At 29.4% G+C, this 20407-nt stretch overlaps 1 protein-coding gene across 4 annotated transcripts in view; it reads left to right on the top strand.

Annotated features, from left to right (window-relative positions):
- Window positions 1–20407, top strand: part of LOC118191619 (ribitol-5-phosphate transferase FKTN-like) — a 45396-nt gene that overhangs the window by 14405 nt on the left and 10584 nt on the right. For all 4 annotated transcript variants that reach the window (XM_085818031.1, XM_035362445.2, XM_035362443.2 and 1 more), the window contains exons 4-6: window positions 4762–4950; window positions 12034–12317; window positions 16923–17185. In XM_085818031.1, coding sequence (XP_085674157.1) covers window positions 4762–4950; window positions 12034–12317; window positions 16923–17185 — 736 coding nt within the window. The remainder of the gene's footprint in view (window positions 1–4761; window positions 4951–12033; window positions 12318–16922; window positions 17186–20407) is intronic.

Consider the following 20407-nt stretch of genomic DNA (forward strand, 5'->3'; position numbering starts at 1 on the left):
TGACGTCATCTCACGGCAACCAATCAGCTATCGGCACGAATCGGCTTTTCAGATGACGTAACATCATGTTTCGTTTTTGCATCTCACTTAGGTTGAAACAGTCCGTTCTCAACGCAAACAGTGGCAGCAAGAAAAAGAAGTAGAAGTAACTACTATATTACATTAAAATAAGGACTAAACTAAATAAACATTTCAAGGAGGAGAGATGATGCAGTAAAAGATTTAAAAATAAGCTATATTTTCCAACATGAACGACCAACGAGATGAAATTATGCTTTAACGATAAGTCAGTATCGAAATAGTGATGCAGGCATCCATTCAGTTATGTGTAGCAATTTTTATATAAATTATAATAATGATCTGAAATAGTTACTTACTCTTATGCTTCCATTCAGTCATGTTTAGCCTTTTTCATCTAAATTATAATAATAAAAAAGTATTATATGAAATTAACCTTTCACAGGGTTCGTAGCAGTCCTTATAAGTCCTTATATTTGAAAATAAAATATAAAGGCCCTTATAAGTGCTTACTTTTTTCTTTAAAGCCCTTATTTTTTTGTTTTTAGTGCTTATTTTTTGCTTTTAGTGCTTTTTTTTTAAATGAACGCGCAATTTTTCCCCGTACCAAAGCCGAAACTAAATAAACAACTTTTCTTCCTAATATGGAATGTCAGATGGTGAATCATATTCCCGGAAATAGCTTTCCCCCTTTCTCTGTATTAACATAAGGTTTGGTGTGCACGGAGAGTACAGACAGGTGCCCGTCGTTCTGTTGGTCAAAGAATTGCGAAAGCAGTAGAAAATTCCGGTACATTCGGCATTCTTTTCCTCCCACCCAAATACTACACACGTTTGAATTTCTATCAAGATCTTAATAATTTGCATTCTTGTTCCGCTTGGTCAGTTCATATTCGTGTTTATTATGATCGTTATGCGTATATTATGAGTATATGTATGAATATTTATAATAACATAGTTGTAGTAACTGCTGAAGTATAGTAAACTTCCAAAAATGGTTGTTTTAACACAGATTAGCTTTCTAAGGAATAATATTCGGAATGGCTTAAATAAAGGGAAATTAATCGAATAGTCAAAATAATTTCATTTTTTTGGCCAGTACATTATACAGTACGAAGGTTGGGAGGTTCTCCCCTTTCTCCGCAAAATCTCGAATATTGAAACTGTTACCGTTCGCTGCAAAACAAGCAACAGACTTTTTTTTTTTTTTTTTTTTTTTTTGTCGTCACTTTCCAATCTGGATTGAATAAGACTAAAAGTTTTACGAAATAATGAATAAGACTAAAAGTTTTACGAAATAATGAATAAGACTAAAGTTTACTACCAACCCAAGCGAAGAATGATTCTATTCCGGAAATTTAACGCAATCTGTTGAAAATTATAATGAAAAACACCCCTCTGTTGAAAATTAGAATGAAAAACACCCCAGATTGGTAAGTATCTCTTTCTTTTCCTTTATTTAGTTCTTTATTCTCCCAATACCGGCAGCTGCTGAATCTGATTGCGTAATATAATGTAGGGAAGAATTATGGCGCACGTATTGCGCAATAACGTTTGCGATATTTTGCAGAGATAATTAATTTTGATGTTCGGTCCGAAAATTGTTTATGAACACTTGAAAGAGTTTTACTGTGCTTGCAAAGCAGAATATTTTTCTGTTCCGTTGGTTTGTTTTTATATGATTCACATATCGAAATGTCAAAAGCATTTATTTAGCGCGAAAATCTAAAGAACGGCTACAGTTTATCCCCCCCTCTGCTCCTCTTTTTCAAGTTACGCTGGACTGTCCGAATATTCGCCAATTTTCAAGTATGCGGGTAGTTAAGCTTTTACTGTTAAAGGATGACTGCATGAAGCAAATTTCTGTCTTCTGATTTCAGAAATGTTCCTCTTTTTTACTTAAATTACTTTGCTTGCAATATCTGTTAAGGGAAAACTGATATATGATGAAAATTTGGAAAATGTTCAGAATTTAGATTTAAATTAGTTAAATATCAATATGAGTGGAAAAATAAATTGTATTTATTATTAAGTTCCAAGCGAATAGAATAAATATTCCTTATTATTATTTATTTCCTCTATTTTGAACTGAAATTTCATCATTAAATCTTGTAATATAGTTTAGTTCTGCATAGTTTTTTTCTCTCATTGTAAACTAGTTCTGTAAATTGAACTGTTATTTAAAATTTAAAAAAAAGTAATTATTTTCCATGGTTGAGGTAATGTTTATTCTCTCTTAATAAATACTGCATTTCTCATATTTTAAATTATGAGTCTAATTTTTAAGGTTATGCAGTTGTGTATAATGTAATTAGACAGGTGCTTATTTTTTTTTCTTAAAATGTGCTTGAAAAGTGCTTATTTTTTTTAACTAAAATGTGGCTATGAACCCTGTTTCACCTAAATTAAAACATCAATCTTAGATAGTTAATTACTATTATACTTCCTTTCTTGCCGCAATTATTTTTGGCAGCATTGGCATCAACAATAGTTTGGCGATTTTTTACGGCCCTCAAAACCGAATAGTACCAAAATTTCTTAAAGAAGGTTTAAAATTTTCTAATGCAATAATAATAAGAACGATAAACAGAAAATAGCAATTTAAAAATACAGCACAGCACTTCGAAAGCGATTTCACTGAATAAAGTATAACTTCTTGTTATGAACTGATAAAATTGTTAAATATTAAATCCACAAAGCTAATATTCATTTGTAGAGTCTTACGTGTTTTTGTAACATACACTAACTCAAAACTTCTACATAAACAATTCATTGCTCTGTCTAGATAAGCAATAGAAACATATGATGGTTTTAAAAGACCCTTTTATTGAAAACTAAGTAAGCTGAAACTAAGAAAGCACGCCTGGTGCTTACAAATCAACCAGCATTTATGGCGTGAATATTAATAAGTAGAATTTTAAATTCAAACTATATTAGACTAAGGCTACGCAGAGATATTTATTAACCTTATTATTATTATATTTATATTAACGCGGCCTTCAGCAGACTCTGACTACAGCAATCTCAAACCCTCACTTAAATACAAGTAAGCTAATTTGCCTTCTGTTAAGAAAACAGAAAGAGAAAAGGGACAGTACAGATTCACAACATATAAAAACTGATTAATTAACGTAAATAGCTTATACCTTATTTAAATAAGATTAGCCTTCCAGCACGTGCGCTTGGTAATTTTACATGAGCACGTGCGCGTCATATTTTTTACGACATCCGTTATTTTACCGTTTTTGGCACGAAAAGTGACAGAAATGAGTGAATATTGATAATAAATTTGTTAAGAAATAAAATATTAATCTTATTATTGCAAAATACAAATGATATCACATTCAACTATAAGTAAATTATTTTTAAGTTATTATGTTAGTGAGATGAAAATGCGATGATGTATTTCATTATAGAAAATTTTAAACTTATTATTTAATAATTACATTTTAAAATCGAAGCTAATTTTAATAGTCATCAAAGGCAAGTATAGACCATAAAAAAGGAAAACACCTTGGTAGGAAAAAAAGTAAGTTTAGCATTACTTACTTCCGCAAGGAAATTTACTTCTTACACTGGTTACAATAACACACTTTAAACTAACTTTAATATTTTTATTAATTTCTAATAATAGAAATAAAAGAAAATAAGGAATGGAAATCTCTATTGTTTTCCCATCCAAAGGTTTCTTTGTCTTCCTTTTTATCATCAGATAATTCTTGAAGAATGCGAGCAGAATCAGCAGGTAGCACATATTTGTTTGCTATGAAAACGGATATAAAATTTACAGAGCCAAACGTATTTAAATTAAAATAATACACGGCAATTAATAACACAAAATTACAAAATATTTGAGAAAAAAATATTTTTGCATATTTCACCCACGACCACGCGCGTGTCGTAACCTTTACAGAAAAGCTGCCACGTAGCACAAAAGCCCATTAAAAAAAAAGTCAAATGACTTCCTGTTGAAAAATTAATGTGGGGAAGGTTAGAAAGGAGGAGTAGAAATGACCTTCAGACGACTCAGCTTCGATATGCAAAAAATGTGCATTAAAAACTGAATTTGTCATAAATTTTGCGCTCGTGCACGTACTGGAAGGTTAAAACAACTGTATCATACAATACTGTGTCAGAACAACAAATTACAAAATCTGCATTTTCCTGAACTCCCTTTTTTTTTTTTTTTTTTTGTGAAACTAAGAAATGGCTTATGTATAATAATTGCTGTACATATGATGTATTGTTATAGGATATGTGTCTGCCTTTCTCGTAAAAAAAAAAAAAAAAAAAAAAAAAAAAAAAGGGAAAAGGGCAAAAAAGTGTAGTTTCATGGTTTTGATGTGAAACTCTTTATACACTAATTTTGCATTTTAGAAAGCTGCTTAATCAATTAAGCTATGTACGAAAAAACTTATTTTTTTCTCATGTAGTAGAATGATTAGCAAGTGGTAAACAATATAATTAATGTATCTTATATTGTCATTATAAATTTTGACATTAATTTTCAACATAAGAAAAGCAAGCAAATTTTCTTTATTTAATATTGAAAGTTTTCATCATTATTTATAACACAATATTTAAAGAGAAAAGAAATTGCTTTTGTATTATCAGTGTTGTACTGGTAATATTTATGTAACTTAAAAAAAGTGTGTGAATCATAATGTAGCTTCTGATTCCTTTAAATTTGATTCCTATAACAAGAGTGTTCACATTACATCACTGAATTATCTTTTATTTCAGGTATTCATTGCTAGAATTCTTAGTTTATCTTTTAAACATAATGTTCCTTTATTTTTGGTTGATCCAAAAATCTTTCGACATATTCTGAATGGAAGTAGTTCAGGTCATTCTGACTGCCGTTTACTTTGTTCAGGTCAAAAAGTCATCCATCTTGCTACTATTGGCCCATTATCAACACAAATTCAAAAGGTATGTCATGAATTTTGTATATACTTATAAAATTAATCAATGGATACATTCTTCTAAATGTTGAATAAAATGAATTTCATTGATAGGGATATTTTAAAATTTATAATTTTTTATGTGTCGTAATTTTAGACATGATGCAAAATCTTAATAGTAAAGATGTGAATTTGTAAGAACAGCTGTAAAATTTGTAAGAACACCTCTGTTCTAGTTATAATATAAATATGCCTTTTAGTATAATTTTTGAATGAATGAATATTTTTTTCATTATATAATTGCAAAATGTGTTTTATTTATTGTACATTTGATTTTATGGAAATTATTGTGCATTAACTTTTTATGTGTATTGTAGAATTTATGTTTTAATGCAAACCACTTTGGTAAAAGCTGCCAAATTTTCACAATTGTTATGTATTATTTTGTTGTGTACAATTATTACATATTAATTTCACTATGAATAGGGAATTCTTAGTGATTATATTAATTTACTGTGAATAGGGAATTCTTAGTGATTATATTAATTTACTGTGAATAGGGAAATTGTAATGTTCTTATTTAAGACTTAATATTTAGTTTTGTTTAAACTTTTCGTTCGTTTACGGCAAAGCTCTTTCGAGTTTAGCTGAAGATGTGATACAGATATAAGGGTGGGGATATATTTCCATTTCTCACGAGGCGGTTTCTTTTGGGGGTTGGGGTGCCAGCTGCAATTTCCCCCTTCTTTTGCGGGGTTTGAACACATGCATTTTGCTCAAAGGCTCAAAGTTCTAAAGGGTGGCAGTATTTGACAGAGTTATGGGTTGGAAACATTCTTCAGTTGTGCAGGAAAAAAAAGAGTTTGTCTTGTTGTTAGAGAATCTGAATTTTTTCGAATTTTGGTCGTTATTTATCACCTCTGTTCTAGTTGGCTAGAGGAAGTTCAAGTTTGGTTTAAGTTTGGTTATTTTTAATTTTATTATTATTTGAGCCAATAGTGAATTAGAGGCATTCCAAATTTTGAGTGTGAACCAAGATTTTTTAAGGCGTTGCACAAGAGGCTGGAGCAGATTTTCCAGAGCCATACGGCGACCGCGGTCAGTGATGTGCTGCTGGACCGAACGGTGGGCAATAGCGGAGTTTTTTTTTTTGTGCGAATACTCCCGAGCTCGTGCAGGTTCTTATCGTGATAGATGGCGGCGAAGTTTTTTTTTCCTGTCCTACAGCCTATTGTTTTCGATTTCGTCACTGTGGGTTTTTGTTAAAATATTATACAGATTTATTGTTGAAAGAGACGCAGCTTTACTGATGACAATATGGAAAAGGGATTGGCTTCTTTTCCAGTTCTAATTCCGAAGGTTCGCGCTGAAGATTCAAATTTATTGCTGAGATAATGGACTGTCGTCATCTCCACTTGCCTGTTTGTCTGCTTTTATCCACAGCGTCAGCGCGAACATTTCTAAGGCTGATTTTAGAGTTAAAATGCTACTAGACAGAATAGTGCTGAACTATGAGCAAATCCCCATTGTGCTTTGAACAAACATCTGTATCGGTTTTCCTGACAACGATGAAGTTTCGTCCTTTATTGTTTCGACAATTTGTGACTGGATCCAGGCTGCTCCCCCACGTCCCTCAGACTTATGTACGCAGATTCCATGAGTGAACTTTTTGTTTCCTCTCGTTTTGTTTTTAACTAGTGTTTAGTCTAAATTAGAGGGAGTGAAGTTATGTTTTTACTGTTTAACCCTTTCGCGACGGCGCACCTTTGTTTAAGACGCTCGTGCGGGACGGAAGAGAATCTAAGGCAGTTGCCGTGCAGGACGGAGGTTTTGCATCGCTAAGCCTAATTTCATTTAAAAAAATCAGAAAAAAAAATTTTTGCTTCTAGCATCGTAATTTTTGGTATTATTTTAGATTATTACTTGAGCTCTTATATATGTTAAAATTAGCACTTAATAACGTTTTTTCCCTTTATTCTACATGAAAATATACTTAAAAAATTACTTATCTTGTAAAATAACTTTCGAAAGCACTATTCAAATTATTCCAAAGTTTTAATTGATAAAAATACATCAATAAAGTTTAAAATTAATAAAACATCACAATAAAGACTATTTGCGGTAAGAAAATTTAAAATAAAGACTGAGTGTGGTAAATCTCGAAGCACAGAGAAGTATCACTTTCTAACTCTTTAGAAAATGAATCATCACTTTCATTTGCTTTAGTAAATGGTTCACTAACCATATGAGGGTATTCTTCCTCTGATAAATAGCGCCTTCCCGCCATAATAGACTGGAGGTGAGGCATTCCTAAATAAAAAGAGAAGAAACAGAAATATACCTGAAGGCAATGTAAAACGTAAAAGAACTCCACGTAGTAACCCTAAAAGACCGTACATAGTTAGAGGGAAAAAAATAGAATAAAAAAAAGAATTGGATAGAAATCAGACACGCGAATGTTTTCATTAGCACACAGCGATTTAAAGAGCCCACCTCTGTTTACGCTCCCCCCCAGCAACAGCTGATGCTATAGCTGATGAGTAAAGTACCAAAATCAAGCAGAATATATCAAACTCAAGGTCAGGAACCTGAAACTGTGTTCATTTTAAAAGTAATGGACGTAGGATGCCATCTAGTGGCCTTCAGAAATACGTTCCAGCTTAAAATGTGTATACGCATCCCCCGTCCTCTGAATGCAATCTCTAGTGATGTGTGGATGGGTCGCCCGACTGTTAAGAGACGTTCGTAGGGAATGCATATATGGGACGCCCGTCCTGAAAGGGTTAACGGTCATGTTTATTGAATTTCAATATGTCTTAAAATAAATATTTCTGGAAAGAAAATTTCACTGAAGTAATGTTATTCAGTAATTGTTGTTGCTTTAAGTTAATTTGTTTAACTTAAAGTAAGTGTTGTATTCCTTCAAAACTTAATGAGGAAGGTAAGATTTTGATTAATATCAGAGTAATTAAGACACAATAACACACCAAACAAATACTAATTCAGAAGTCAAACAACAAAAATCAGTGTTCTATTTTCAAATTTTCACAGGACTAGTTTCGATGGTTTTACCGAACCACCATCCTCAGCTGCAAAAGCACAAATGAACAAAATGATAATATCAGAGAGTTTGATTTTTTTTTTTTTTTTTTTTTTTTTTTGTCACGGCACCGAGTAAGAAATTAGTTTAAAAGTTAAAAGTAAAATTATCCTTAACCTTTTTTTTTTTTTTTTTATTCTACGTAACACAATGCTCCAAACACTGAAAATGATGGGCACAGCAATTGTTCAAATAATCATGCACATAACAATTTTTCAATTTTTACAAATAACATTACCATTTTTGTATGTATTCTCTTTGGGATATTTCAAGTTCCAATGGTTTTCATAGACATATTTTGATATTTCTTCTATTCAAGTCAATTTAAAAATAGTACTTGCAGAATTTGTCTGCAGTGAAGTAACCGTGGTAAAATTTCTGCTTAATAGGGTATTCTGCCCTAAACTGTTAAAGGGTGAACATGTTCTTGAAGCACTTGGCACCAATTTTCCATCAGAGGAAGAAAAAAAAAAAAAGTACTTGGAAGTAGTTGTATTAATTAAATATTAAAATGTAAAATATGTGTTTGAAATAGATAATTTTTTGCAATTATAAATCATCAATCTTTTTTTCTGCAAAAAATTCTGAAACTGCCCTAGGTGGTTCATTAAAACTTAAGTACAGTGAAAATGTGATTATCTGGCATTCAAGTAACCGGAAAGCTAAAAGAATCGGAATATTAAAATTTTTTTTTATTGAGTGAAAAGTTAAACAATTAAAAGATTTGTAATTCTATCATAAAGCACAAAGAGGATTATAATTCTAATCAGACAAAAAAAATATCACCTAGCAGTGCAGTTTAGCACTAATGGATAAGTGTGACTTATAACCTAGTCATAAGATCTTTGCTTTGCTTTTATGTGAACCTGATTAATTCTTGATCAGTATGTTTAATTTTTGTAAAAAAACATTGTAAGTTAACTGCTATTTATCTGTTTTTTAATCTCATTTTGAAAAAAAAAAAAAAAAAAAAAAAAAAAAAAAAAAAAAAATAAAATGGGGGACATGTTTTAGCAGAATAGCATGCAGTAGCATATTTTCAAAATTAGAGGATCTTGGGACCAAGAAAGCTGCAACTTATGTAAAAATAGATAAACACAATTTGAAAAATTATGATGACCAATTTAAGTTTTTTTATATGTTATGTCCATAACTTGTATAAGTTGATTATCTAACTAAGTAAGAGTTATCTGTTTCTTCAGACTTCTGCCAGAATGACTAGAATGAATAAGACTTCTAGAATATGCTAGAATGAATAAGTTTTGTGAGATTACTGCCAGTATTCATGGTCGATGCCTTTAAATGGTCTTTTTTTTTTTCTTATGAAATCTCACACAATTTAAATTCATGCATTTGATATTTATGTTGATAACAAATAAAATGACTCATTTTAGAATTTTAAACTGGAAGTTTTTTTCTTTCATTCGTTATTTGGCTTTCTTGCCATTTATTGTGTTTTTTGTAAATTTAATTATCCGGAATTTTTGCATTTCTAGAATTTGTCATTTTCCGAGCTTTCTGGATAGTCGAACCTTTTACTGTATGTTGTTAATAATTATGAAATATCTTAACTGCACACATAAAACTGCTAACTTAAAACATGTTTTTATATTTTTAACAATAAAATTTCAAGCCAGTAAAAGCCTGACTTTGCGGCATTCAACCAAGTGAAAACCTCAAGTAACTGGAATATTTTTTTAATTTTAGGAAAATTTTTCTTAAATGTAAAATGAAACAAAAAATATATTTCTGACTCCATTATAAAGCTTAAATAGGTCTATGATTCAAATCAAAGAAATGGGATCCTAGCATCAAGAAAAGTGCAACTAATGTGAAAATGCATAAACACTGGTTTTGCGACATAAAAAATTATGACAAATGATTTATGTTATGTCTGTAAATTTTATACATTGTTTAGCTAAATAAAGAGCGATTGTTCCTTCAAACTTCTGCTAGAATGACTAGCTTAAGTTCGGTGAGATTTCTGCCAATTTTCATGGTTGGTGGAATTTCTTAATCAAATATAATGTTTTACCTTGATGTTTATGTATAAATGGCTTTTTTTTCTTTCAAAATCTGGCATAATGTAGGTGTTTGATATTTAAATTGATTTAAAAAAATACACCTGAATACACTTATATTATATATACTTAATATTAAACTCGAAATTTTTTCTTCTACTCATTTGGCTTTTCTGCTGTGATTTACATTTCTTATACACTCAGTTATCTGAAATTTTTGCATATTTAGAATTTGGCATTTCCCAAGCTTTTCAGATTGTTGAGCTTTCACTACACCTGTATTTCAAATTTAGTAGGTCCTGAATTCTTGCATTTTATGGTTGTATTAGCATTAGTTCATTGCATATATATTTTCTTGCTTAATTTCCTCTCCAGTATATTTTTTATGACACTTTGAAGTATTTTCTTACAGAGTCGTCAATAAAGCCTTTAAAGAAATTTGTCTTGCAATAAATATAAATTCGTTATGAAAAATAACCATAATAACCTTGTGGTTATTTCATTTCATCTTTCTATTAGTTACAAAATTGCTCGGTTTCAAGAAAAGTTCAAGTCATTTTCTTACCTGTCAATAAAATTTAATATTCAGTTCTTGCAGTTCCTAGAGGAGAAGTAAAGAAATCTTCAATAGCTAATCGTAGTTGGACACTCGATCATAAATTTGACTTCTGAAAAAATTATCCATTAAATTTGTTAGTGAATTGGATTTCCATGAAACTTTTCATATTTACAAAAATTTGTCTTCTTAAGCTAATGACTTTAATCCCAATCCAGTCCTTTTAACACTTTCAGAGTGCTAATATTCAGATTGTTTTTTTACCATTTTTTGTAATAGGTGGTGTTGTGTTTATGTTAGCTTTTCTGTGCCTATTGTTTTCAGTATAAAATCTGATGTCATTTGTGTAATTTTGTGACTATATGTATATATATGTTTGCTCGTGAAGAAGAGGGATCTGCATTTGCTCACTCTCAAAATCGAGAGAGTTTTATTCAAAATTTTTGCCAATCTCGGGGATTTTTTTCTTTAAAGGAGAGTACTTATGTGTTCACAGGGTGCCATTTAACACCAAACACAAACATTGGCTCAAAAATGGCAGCAATCCTAATGATTTGTAAAGCTTCATGAGGGGGGAGGAACTTGTAGTAACAGAAATATGTCATATAATATATATGTATATGATGTTTCATGTGCTCAGTGAAAAAAGTGCCAAAGCTATGTATGATCCCAAATTTTTTCAATTCTCTTTTAATTTTTTAAGTGAAAATGAATTGCAAGTGTTCAGTTGATTGATTGCTGTTCTCCCGATGTACGTAATTGCACAGGTGATGGTTGCGAGGATAGTTGTCAGTAGGAAAGAAGCCAGACCAAACTAGTGAAAGCAGGCATCGAGGACGAAAACAAAACGAAACAAACATACATACAAAAGAAAGCACCAAGTAATATAGCTTTAATATGAAAAACCTGAAAAATATAAAATACTGTTATTTTTATGAAAGGACAAAACATGCTATTTTTTGAACAAATTTAAAGAATGAAACTACTTATTTGATAACATATAAGGCCTATTTCTAAAGCAGTTAAAATAAAATTAATTTTCATTTATGTAAACTTTAATACATTATTATTATTTTATTTTCCATCTGTTAAATTAAATGAAAAAAAAAAATCTTAAATGTATAACCTGTTTCTATTAAAAAAATGTTTTGTAAACATACAATCTCTCTATTGATATAAAGTATAATCTGAGTCTTTAATATAATTTGATATAAAATATTAGTATTTAATGTTCTTTATTTTGCTATAATGGACAATAAGCAAACTGGACAGCTGAAGTTCTGGTAACTGAAGCTCTGAATGGTAGGACTTCTGTGAAAATTAGGATCTTTGTATTGGGGAAAAAATAATTGTTTATTGAAATTTTCCATCTGCATTGTATATAAAAATTCTGAAGAAATTCTTTTTTCTTTTTTGACTAATTTATTTTTATAGAATGCATTTATTGAAGCTGTTGAATTGGAGGGAAATAAAGTACTACTGTTTATTGGCTCAGATCCAGTGCTTCTACAGCATGGACTTAATTCTCCTATTCCACTACATTTTATCATTACTAATCAGCAAAATTCCATGCATATTGTTGTGCTCTATGAACGGCCTGCAAAATTCTGGTGGACAGGTGGTTACCATCTGTCAGATAATGAATTGCATGAACTGTATGAATTAGGCTTCAAACAAGAAGATTTTGATATGATCAAACATTCAGCTGCACTTGATAAGTAAGATTTTTTTAAAACCTATAATATTAATGGCTTATATCTTAATATTCAACTAAACAATAAATAATTGAATGTTTTAATATTTTATGGCATTATAAAAAGTTATGGTAGTAAAGTTTGTATAAAAATGTGTAGTAACATTCTAAATTTGTTTTTTATTTTTTCTCATCTTTTTCTGTTGCATTTTTGTAATACTTTGGAAAGTTATAATTTTAGTATTTAATATAATTTAATTACAATCTCTCTTTATATATATTTTACTCATTTTTCAATAAAATTTTAAAAGTAAAATATTAAGTACTGTAGAGTTTTATGATTTTTAAATCCATTTTAACTTGAAATGAAACAACAATAGTCACCTCCTAAGTTTTTATTATCTCAGTTTATTGACTGAAAATTGTTAGATAAAAGAAAGTAATTTCTGCAGAGAACTTTTATGCATGAGATACACTTTTTGACTGTAATGGAAAGAATTTTGAGTTTTTTTAATTTAGATGTATTATTACTCACTAATTGCTATATCAGAATAACTGTGTTAAAAATGAAGATTTGGTAATGATAAAAAATATGTATAAGTTGTGTGTTATTTTACTGTAGTAGTTTAAATAGTTTTTTATCATAACAAAAACAAACAAAAAAAAAAAAAAAATTCTCTGCCATAAAAAGGAGGGAGGGAAAAAAAATATTTGCATCTTATTAGCATTTGCTGTAATTAGGAAAAGTGGGAAAGAAGCAGTAAATTTTTGTATGTAAAATTTTGTATATTTAAAAAATATATAATGACATTTAATGATCAGTAGCTTAACGTATTGTACTGTGTCATTTCAAAGTTAATTTGCATCATAAGATCTTATGTAATAGTGCAATGCAGCTATGTTTTAGCCAACCAGTGATTAAGGATTTCAATTCCGAATTGAAATCTTTCTCTTAAATTATGCCTCCATATTATATTGGATAACTAAGCACTTTCTCGCTAGCTTGCATCAAAGAAATACGTCACTGCTCTCTTCTCTGCTTATTATCCATTGTGTTAAGCCCTATTAAATTTCCAAAAATTGTGTGAAGCGTATTGTGCCTGTTATGATATGTGAATCTGAATTGCTTTATCAAGAAATAAAAATTATGTGGTTAATCTACAGCTACATTTGTCTCCAAGTTTCATCCCTCTACTGCATGTTCTATCTACATGCCAGCAACATCTGTAACCGTCTTGGCGATGATTAAAAAGAAATTAGTGTCTTCTTTTTCTTTGCATTGTAAAATGTTACAGCATTTAATAGACTTGATAGGATACTGTGGACCTGTGTATGCCTTTCCATCAAAGAAAAAGTTGCATAAAGAATTACTATTGTCAACTTTATCACAGTGCTTGCATAATTAATCACCATCTCTTCATATTGTTAAATGTAAAATGGGCATCAACAGTGATATCAAGAAATGGGTGAAAAAAGATTCTGTAAATGATGAAAGTGTTTAATGTTCATCAAATGTGTTGTACAAGAAATTTGTTTGTCACTTCTAATTTTGTACATTCATCATTATGTTCAAAGCATTATATGGTCATCAATCTAAAAGGTTAAATATCTTCGAGTGAATGAAATCAAATTGATTTTCATCATAATGAATGAAAATTATGCTGCAAACTCATTATATTTTGCCCATAAAATTAGTTCTGAAATTCTGAAATTTGATTGCACTTAAAAAAAGAGGGAGGGAAGTGGAAATCATTATTGTCCCAGTTATAAAATCATAATAATTCAGCACTGTTTAAAAATAATTTTGAATATATAAGCTTTGTGAGTAAGTTTAATCTTATTTCATAACTTATTTTTAATACTTTGTAATATTTTATATGTTTAAATTAACTTGTCATCATCATAAGGAAGAAATTTATTGATTCTTTAACAAAATTATAAATGCTTTCAAGGTCCAAAGCTTTAAAATTATCCAAAGGAAAGTCTGAAATTGTTACCTTAGATAAGGAAAAATTTACATATCCACTATTTCAACCTACAAAAGATATACCCATTGACAGATTGCTAGGTTTAACATATGTCCAGGATTAGGCTGAACAGTGAATTATCCTGGTTTTTAATGCTGTCCGGGATTGCAAAAATGTCTGGGGTTTGAGAATTTTATGACGGGCAAATTGTTTTTAAAATTTTCGACCTATATGTTCAACATTGTATTTTTAAACATTATCCTTATGGCCCTGTATCTCTTAGCTCATCTTGGAGCAAGCACTAACATTGATTTTGATGAAAGCATGGCTAATGGTCTTATCAAAACTTTTTACTTGGTCATTTGTCAGCACAACAGGGACAGTGTGTTTCTGTTCTTTTGGGTGTGAAGTAACTCATCTACATATTTTGATCATTTTATCTTATCTCTTGGTTTTTTGTCTCAAATATTAATGATATGCAAAAGAAAATGTGTGTTTATAGTTAACCAGTAATAGGAATACAAATTTAATGTGTAATGATATAGTAAATAACAAATGTGTTTATTGTGTGCTATGTACTAGAGAATTTTCTGTTGCATATAAAGCAAAGGGTGATATTGAAGACCACGGGAAAATAGCTAAACATAGGAGTTCTATCAATACTTCTGCTTCAGCAAACATAAGAGGTTTTTTTTTTTTTTTTTTTTTTTTTAAGCTAAAGATGGGAATAGCAATAATAGTGATCTGGAGTGTCCTGTTGAAGAAGCTACATTTTCATACTATGGTGTTAGATAAATCGGTTTCAAAACATCAGAAAGCACATCTAAACTGGTTAAAAAGTTGTATGACCCAAAATTTTTATCTGCTAAAATGAAAATCGAGGCAGTTATTGTTAATGTTACTTTGCCATTTATATTTGATAATGTTTTGTGGTCTTTGGAGAACATTAATTATATAAAATTAGCAATGGATTGCTTAAACAGAAATGATGTAAAATTATGTTCTGGTTGTTGTAAGATATTTCAGTTTAGAGGAGAGAGTTCAAGTTAAACTTTTTAATTTTAACAAAGTGTCAGGTGAAGCTGCTCGTATCTTTAGTGATATGTGAAAAAATTAGAGGCTGGAAGAAAAGTTGGTTTGTTATACTTCTGATAAAACTATGAGTGATTTTGGTGGTGTGAAGAGAAAGGGGAATGAAAATGTGTTCAGGAAAGTTCAAAATGATTTAGGTAGACCTATTGGAGGAATTGGTTATTCAGCCTACATTGTACATAGTTTAGTACAAGCAGCATGTGATTCTCTATTTCTGAACAAAGAAGTAATTGTTATAAAATTTTTTAGATCTTTTCACATGTGTATAATAAGAGTAATGAAACTGAAAGAGTTCTGGGAATTTGAGAAAAAAAAAAAAAAAAAAAAAAAAAAGATTACAAAAAAAGTATTGTCTCATAGCAGAATGAAGTTCCTTAGTTTGTTACTTGCAATATAAAGATTTTTTCCCATTTTTGAAAACGTAGAATCACATATCTTATCTTGGGACACATGGTCATGCCCAAAATTATTATTTGACTTAATTGACTTTGAAAATCTAGAAAACGAACGGTTTTTTTAATTTTTGTATGGTTTGCAATAGTTATTTAATAATATAGTTCTGGAATTAGAAGCTAATTCTATCACAACAGCATAAGCATTTCAGATATTGCTACACACTCTAATAATAATAATAATAATAATAATAATAATAATCAGGAATAAAAATTCTTCTCAGGCATAGACAATTTTTATAATTCTATTACTCAATACATAAAGTTGTTGAGAACCTGTTTTAATAAAGTTAGTAGGTTTCAATGGATAAATTTATGACCTGAAATTGCCTGGTCTGTTTTAGAAGAGAGTGCACAAGCTGTTAATTAAATTATAAAAGATTCCACAAATACTGATGACCTACTTGATAAACATACATTATTGAACCAGGTAACTCAAAACCAAAGGGTAGGTTGTGGTTCTGAAAAAGTACCAGATATTATTGAAGAGAAGTAGAAAGAAATTTTTAAGGGGCTTTAAAAGACTAATGCTTCATGTAGCAATGTTTCTAAAATGGTTGAGTTTGTGATGTCTTTGCATGGGACATCCAGTCTAGTTGTGAAAGATTTTTTCAATTATGGGAAACATTTGGCCTGCCTAAAGAAGTAGACATTCAGTATCTACTGTTAAATGTTAAAATTAATTCAGAACTTTCTTGTTGAGAATTTTATATGTAATTAAAAAAAACAAACCATTTCTGAAAAATGTCATGTATAGTAAAAACTACAATGGATAAATAATTTTTCAATAAATTGTTAAGACTTTTCAGTAATTTCAAAAATATGTCCTGATTGGACACAAATGACTAATGTTTTGTGTAAAACAATGTATTGCAAAAAGTATTTATAGAAAAGATAAATTAAGTATATTCCTAGACTTTTTAAAAGACAAGACCATGTCATTTTACATCTTCGAATTCTATTATATGTAAAATCAAAATAAATAATAAATTTGTCTTATTTTTATTTAAAGTCTTATCTGAATATAGATTTCTTAAAGGCTAAGAATTGTTATGAATGATTTTATAACATTTAAAATTTATTATTTATTTAGCTGTATTTATAACCTTTTATTTTTAGGGTTGAGATATATTCTGCAGCTATTGATAAGGTAAAAATTTTTGTTCCATATCAACAAGACATTTTCTTGGATTATTATTCTAATAATCGATTTATTGAATGCAATTACACTCAAGCTAAGAAGTTTCATGAGAAATATGGAAGAGATGAAAGTGATGAAGCTGAAATATTTCGATCAAGGGCTTGGAAATTGCTTTCAAAAGCAGTGTCTCTTTTAGATCAATTGAAAGTCCCTTTCTGGTTAAGCAGTGGTACTTGTTTAGGTATTTATAGTTAGTTGTTTTCTTACAATTAAAATTTTTAATAACATAAATATTGTGATTATTTTAATGAAAGTTTTAGTGCTTTCTCTTTCCTGTTTTGAAAAGTATTCACGAGACGGACAATCCATGATGTTGACAAAATATATTTATGTGGCAACCCAACTATGTGCATGCACACAGCACATAAGTGCTGATTTTCACATTCAAATTAGACAGTCATTAGTCGTTACATTGAATACATTTTATTAAAAATCTTAATAGACTGTGCAGTTTACTAACTGAAGTGCTGTATTAAAGAGAAAGTGTTGTATTTCTGGCATTTTGTCCAGCAATAGAAAATGCAAAAATTTGCATTCCATGAAGTTGGACTACAAATGATCAGAATTTATGTGGTTCTCTGATGATTTATTAAGTGAAAACAGATTGCTGTTTTCATGAGAACAGCAGTGCGCCCCTCCCAAAAAAAATTACATAAGGATTTTTTCAGAAAGTGAGTGTTTTATTATGTATTTTTCTTCTTTTTTAAAAAAAATTTTATTGATTCATTGCTCTTTTATGGAATTTTTAGTGAGTATTCATTTTCAAAATCGCTATTGCCTTTCGCATGTTAGCTCTGCAAAAAGTGACTTTTGGGATAATTAGAAATTACCAAAATTTTCTGAAAATAAAAAAAAAACTAAGTCTATTGTTTTATATGTTTGATCCCCCTCCCCATCACATTTATTCCACTTTGATTCCTTATTCTGAATGACTTTACCCATCTTTCATTAAATGAAGTTACGTGTGAAATTTTGTTAGGTGATTTGCAATTCATAATGTATACTGTCTCATTGATTTTAACATATAACAGCATTGTGTATATTCAGGTTGTGTGAAAGAATAATGTTAAAAGGAAAAAAAAAAAAAAAATTGGTAATTTTATTAGTGTTGTTTTTTAAAATTTTTGTTCTTTAAAAGGCCTTGAGTTTTAAATGCAGTAGTACATGTAGAACCGAGGTTTTCTGCTGAAGAAGTACAGTTGCACTAAGTTGAAAAACATAAGATTTAATCGTAAGTTTAACAAAATAGATGAACATAGCATGTCAGACTATGACATGTTAGTGAAATCATGCGATGGATAGCATACGAATGTACTTAACTGGTACAACATGATTTAAGTCTGATTAACAGTTCGTTCAGACAGGCAGATACTTGGCGATGTAGAAAAAACTATCCAGAATACTTGGACTAGATTCTTATTAAAATGTAGTCTTGCACTGCGATATTACATGTTAGGACTTCATGCATCACATGGCTGCATCGTGCTTGAGAGAATCATAGTTAATAGTTTTCACGGTTAATATCTTAATAGTTTTATCCAAAATAATTTAGCTCTTTTAAGAAAATTCTAGAAGGCTGTGTTCATTTCTTTTCTTATACTTTAAATATATATTGTTTTTATTTTTTTGCCAAAAGATTCTAAATTTCAGAATGGATTAATTAATTTTCCATAAGACAAAATAAAACACAGGGTTTCAAAGTATAAACTGTGGATGGGAATTAATTAAGTTTGTAGGTCGAGGGGCCGTAATATTTTCAAATTATTTTATGACTTCAATAGTGAGTAGAATTCCATTATTATTTTCACTTATTGCTGCTTTGCCTCAAATTGTAAAGAAAATAAAATTTGATTCATAATTTGTCTCTTGAGATATAGACGGACCTTGATCTGTAATGGTAACAAGGGAGGGGTTAGTTTTCTTATTGACTCTTTGTTAACGTATTTGTTGCCGGGAATCTGATTCTTCCCTCAAGTCATATTTTCATTTCTAAACAGGGTTGCAGCAAAATTTATCTTTCTTTCTTTTTCTTTTCTTTTTTTTTTTTTTGTAGGTAAATGAATAACAACTGCTGCAAAGAGCTGCTAATGATATCTATGTTTTCAAGGTTATTTATATGAAATAATAATGATTTGCTAAAGAGGCACCAAATGATTTGGTATTTATGCGTTAAAATAATTAAATATAGTAGTTGAATATGAAATATATAATTAAAGAAAAATTTATATATATATATATATATATCTATGAGATATATTTTTGAAATTCATTCATCAAATAAGTGTAAGAGTTTCATAAATTTTTCACTACCATTAGTTGTAGACATATACTTCCAATTACAAAATTGTTTAAATGGTGCAAGTATTAACAGTTTAGCATTTTTAAAGTAAGAATGAAATCAATTTTGTAAAAATTACAAAATGTATTTTTTTTATATGGTTCAGTAGTTCAGTAATTTCAATCTTTTGCCCCATGCACACCTTTAATCATTGCTAGATCATTATTCCCCTGCTTTTCAAAATGCAAAAAATACATATATATTTATTTCAATTTAGATTGCTTTTTAATATTTTATAAATTAAAGAAGGGAAAATATTGGTAAATATCAAAACTTGAATAAAAGTAGTTTATATTCATAAAAAACTATGAACTATGAATAAACCTAAATACTTAAGAGATAAAAAAAAAAAAAAATGGATGCTTGTATCCCCCTCTTGATACTATGAAATTCTACAGCAGGGGGTAAGTTCCCCCGGTTGAAAACTCCTACTATAGTTATGCATAATAAAAATTTATATTTATTATGTAAAATAAAATTTAAAAAGTACAACTTCTGTACAACACAAATTGACCTAGCTATAAAGTAGGAGATCAGGAGCCATACACAAATTAGAGAGTGAAATATTTTTATTTTTATATATGTAAAAATAAAATATCAATGTAGAGAACGGTTTTTGGTGTTAATAGATTAAATGATGAGCATTTCTTTGCAAATTATTGTGACAAGTATTAATCAATATAAATTTTCTTCAAAAAGATATGATTCATAGAATTTGTATTCTATGAAACAGTAGAAGACTTGAGTATCAAAGATAGCCAGCTCATAACATTATTTGTAAAAATTAAAAATTAAATATATTTCTGGTTGAATGAATATTTTTGCATGAATTATTAGATTATGGTTCTAAAGTAGTGTTAATAACCCCCCCCTCCAGCATTTCATTATAAATTACTTGCATGAAAAGTTTTTTGCCATACCAATTGCAACAAAATTATTAATTAGACAATGTTGTACACTAGTTAATTAAAAAGCGGGGATTATCTTGAATTATTTCTAACTTATTTGTGAACTGACATCACAAAGCAAGTTGAAATTGATATTAAAAGTCAACATTTTTCAAAT

This window comes from Stegodyphus dumicola, chromosome 6, assembly GCF_044657685.1.
Source record: "Stegodyphus dumicola isolate Sdum_Otavi_A_Nest chromosome 6, ASM4465768v1".
Taxonomy (NCBI): Eukaryota; Metazoa; Arthropoda; class Arachnida; order Araneae; family Eresidae; genus Stegodyphus; species Stegodyphus dumicola.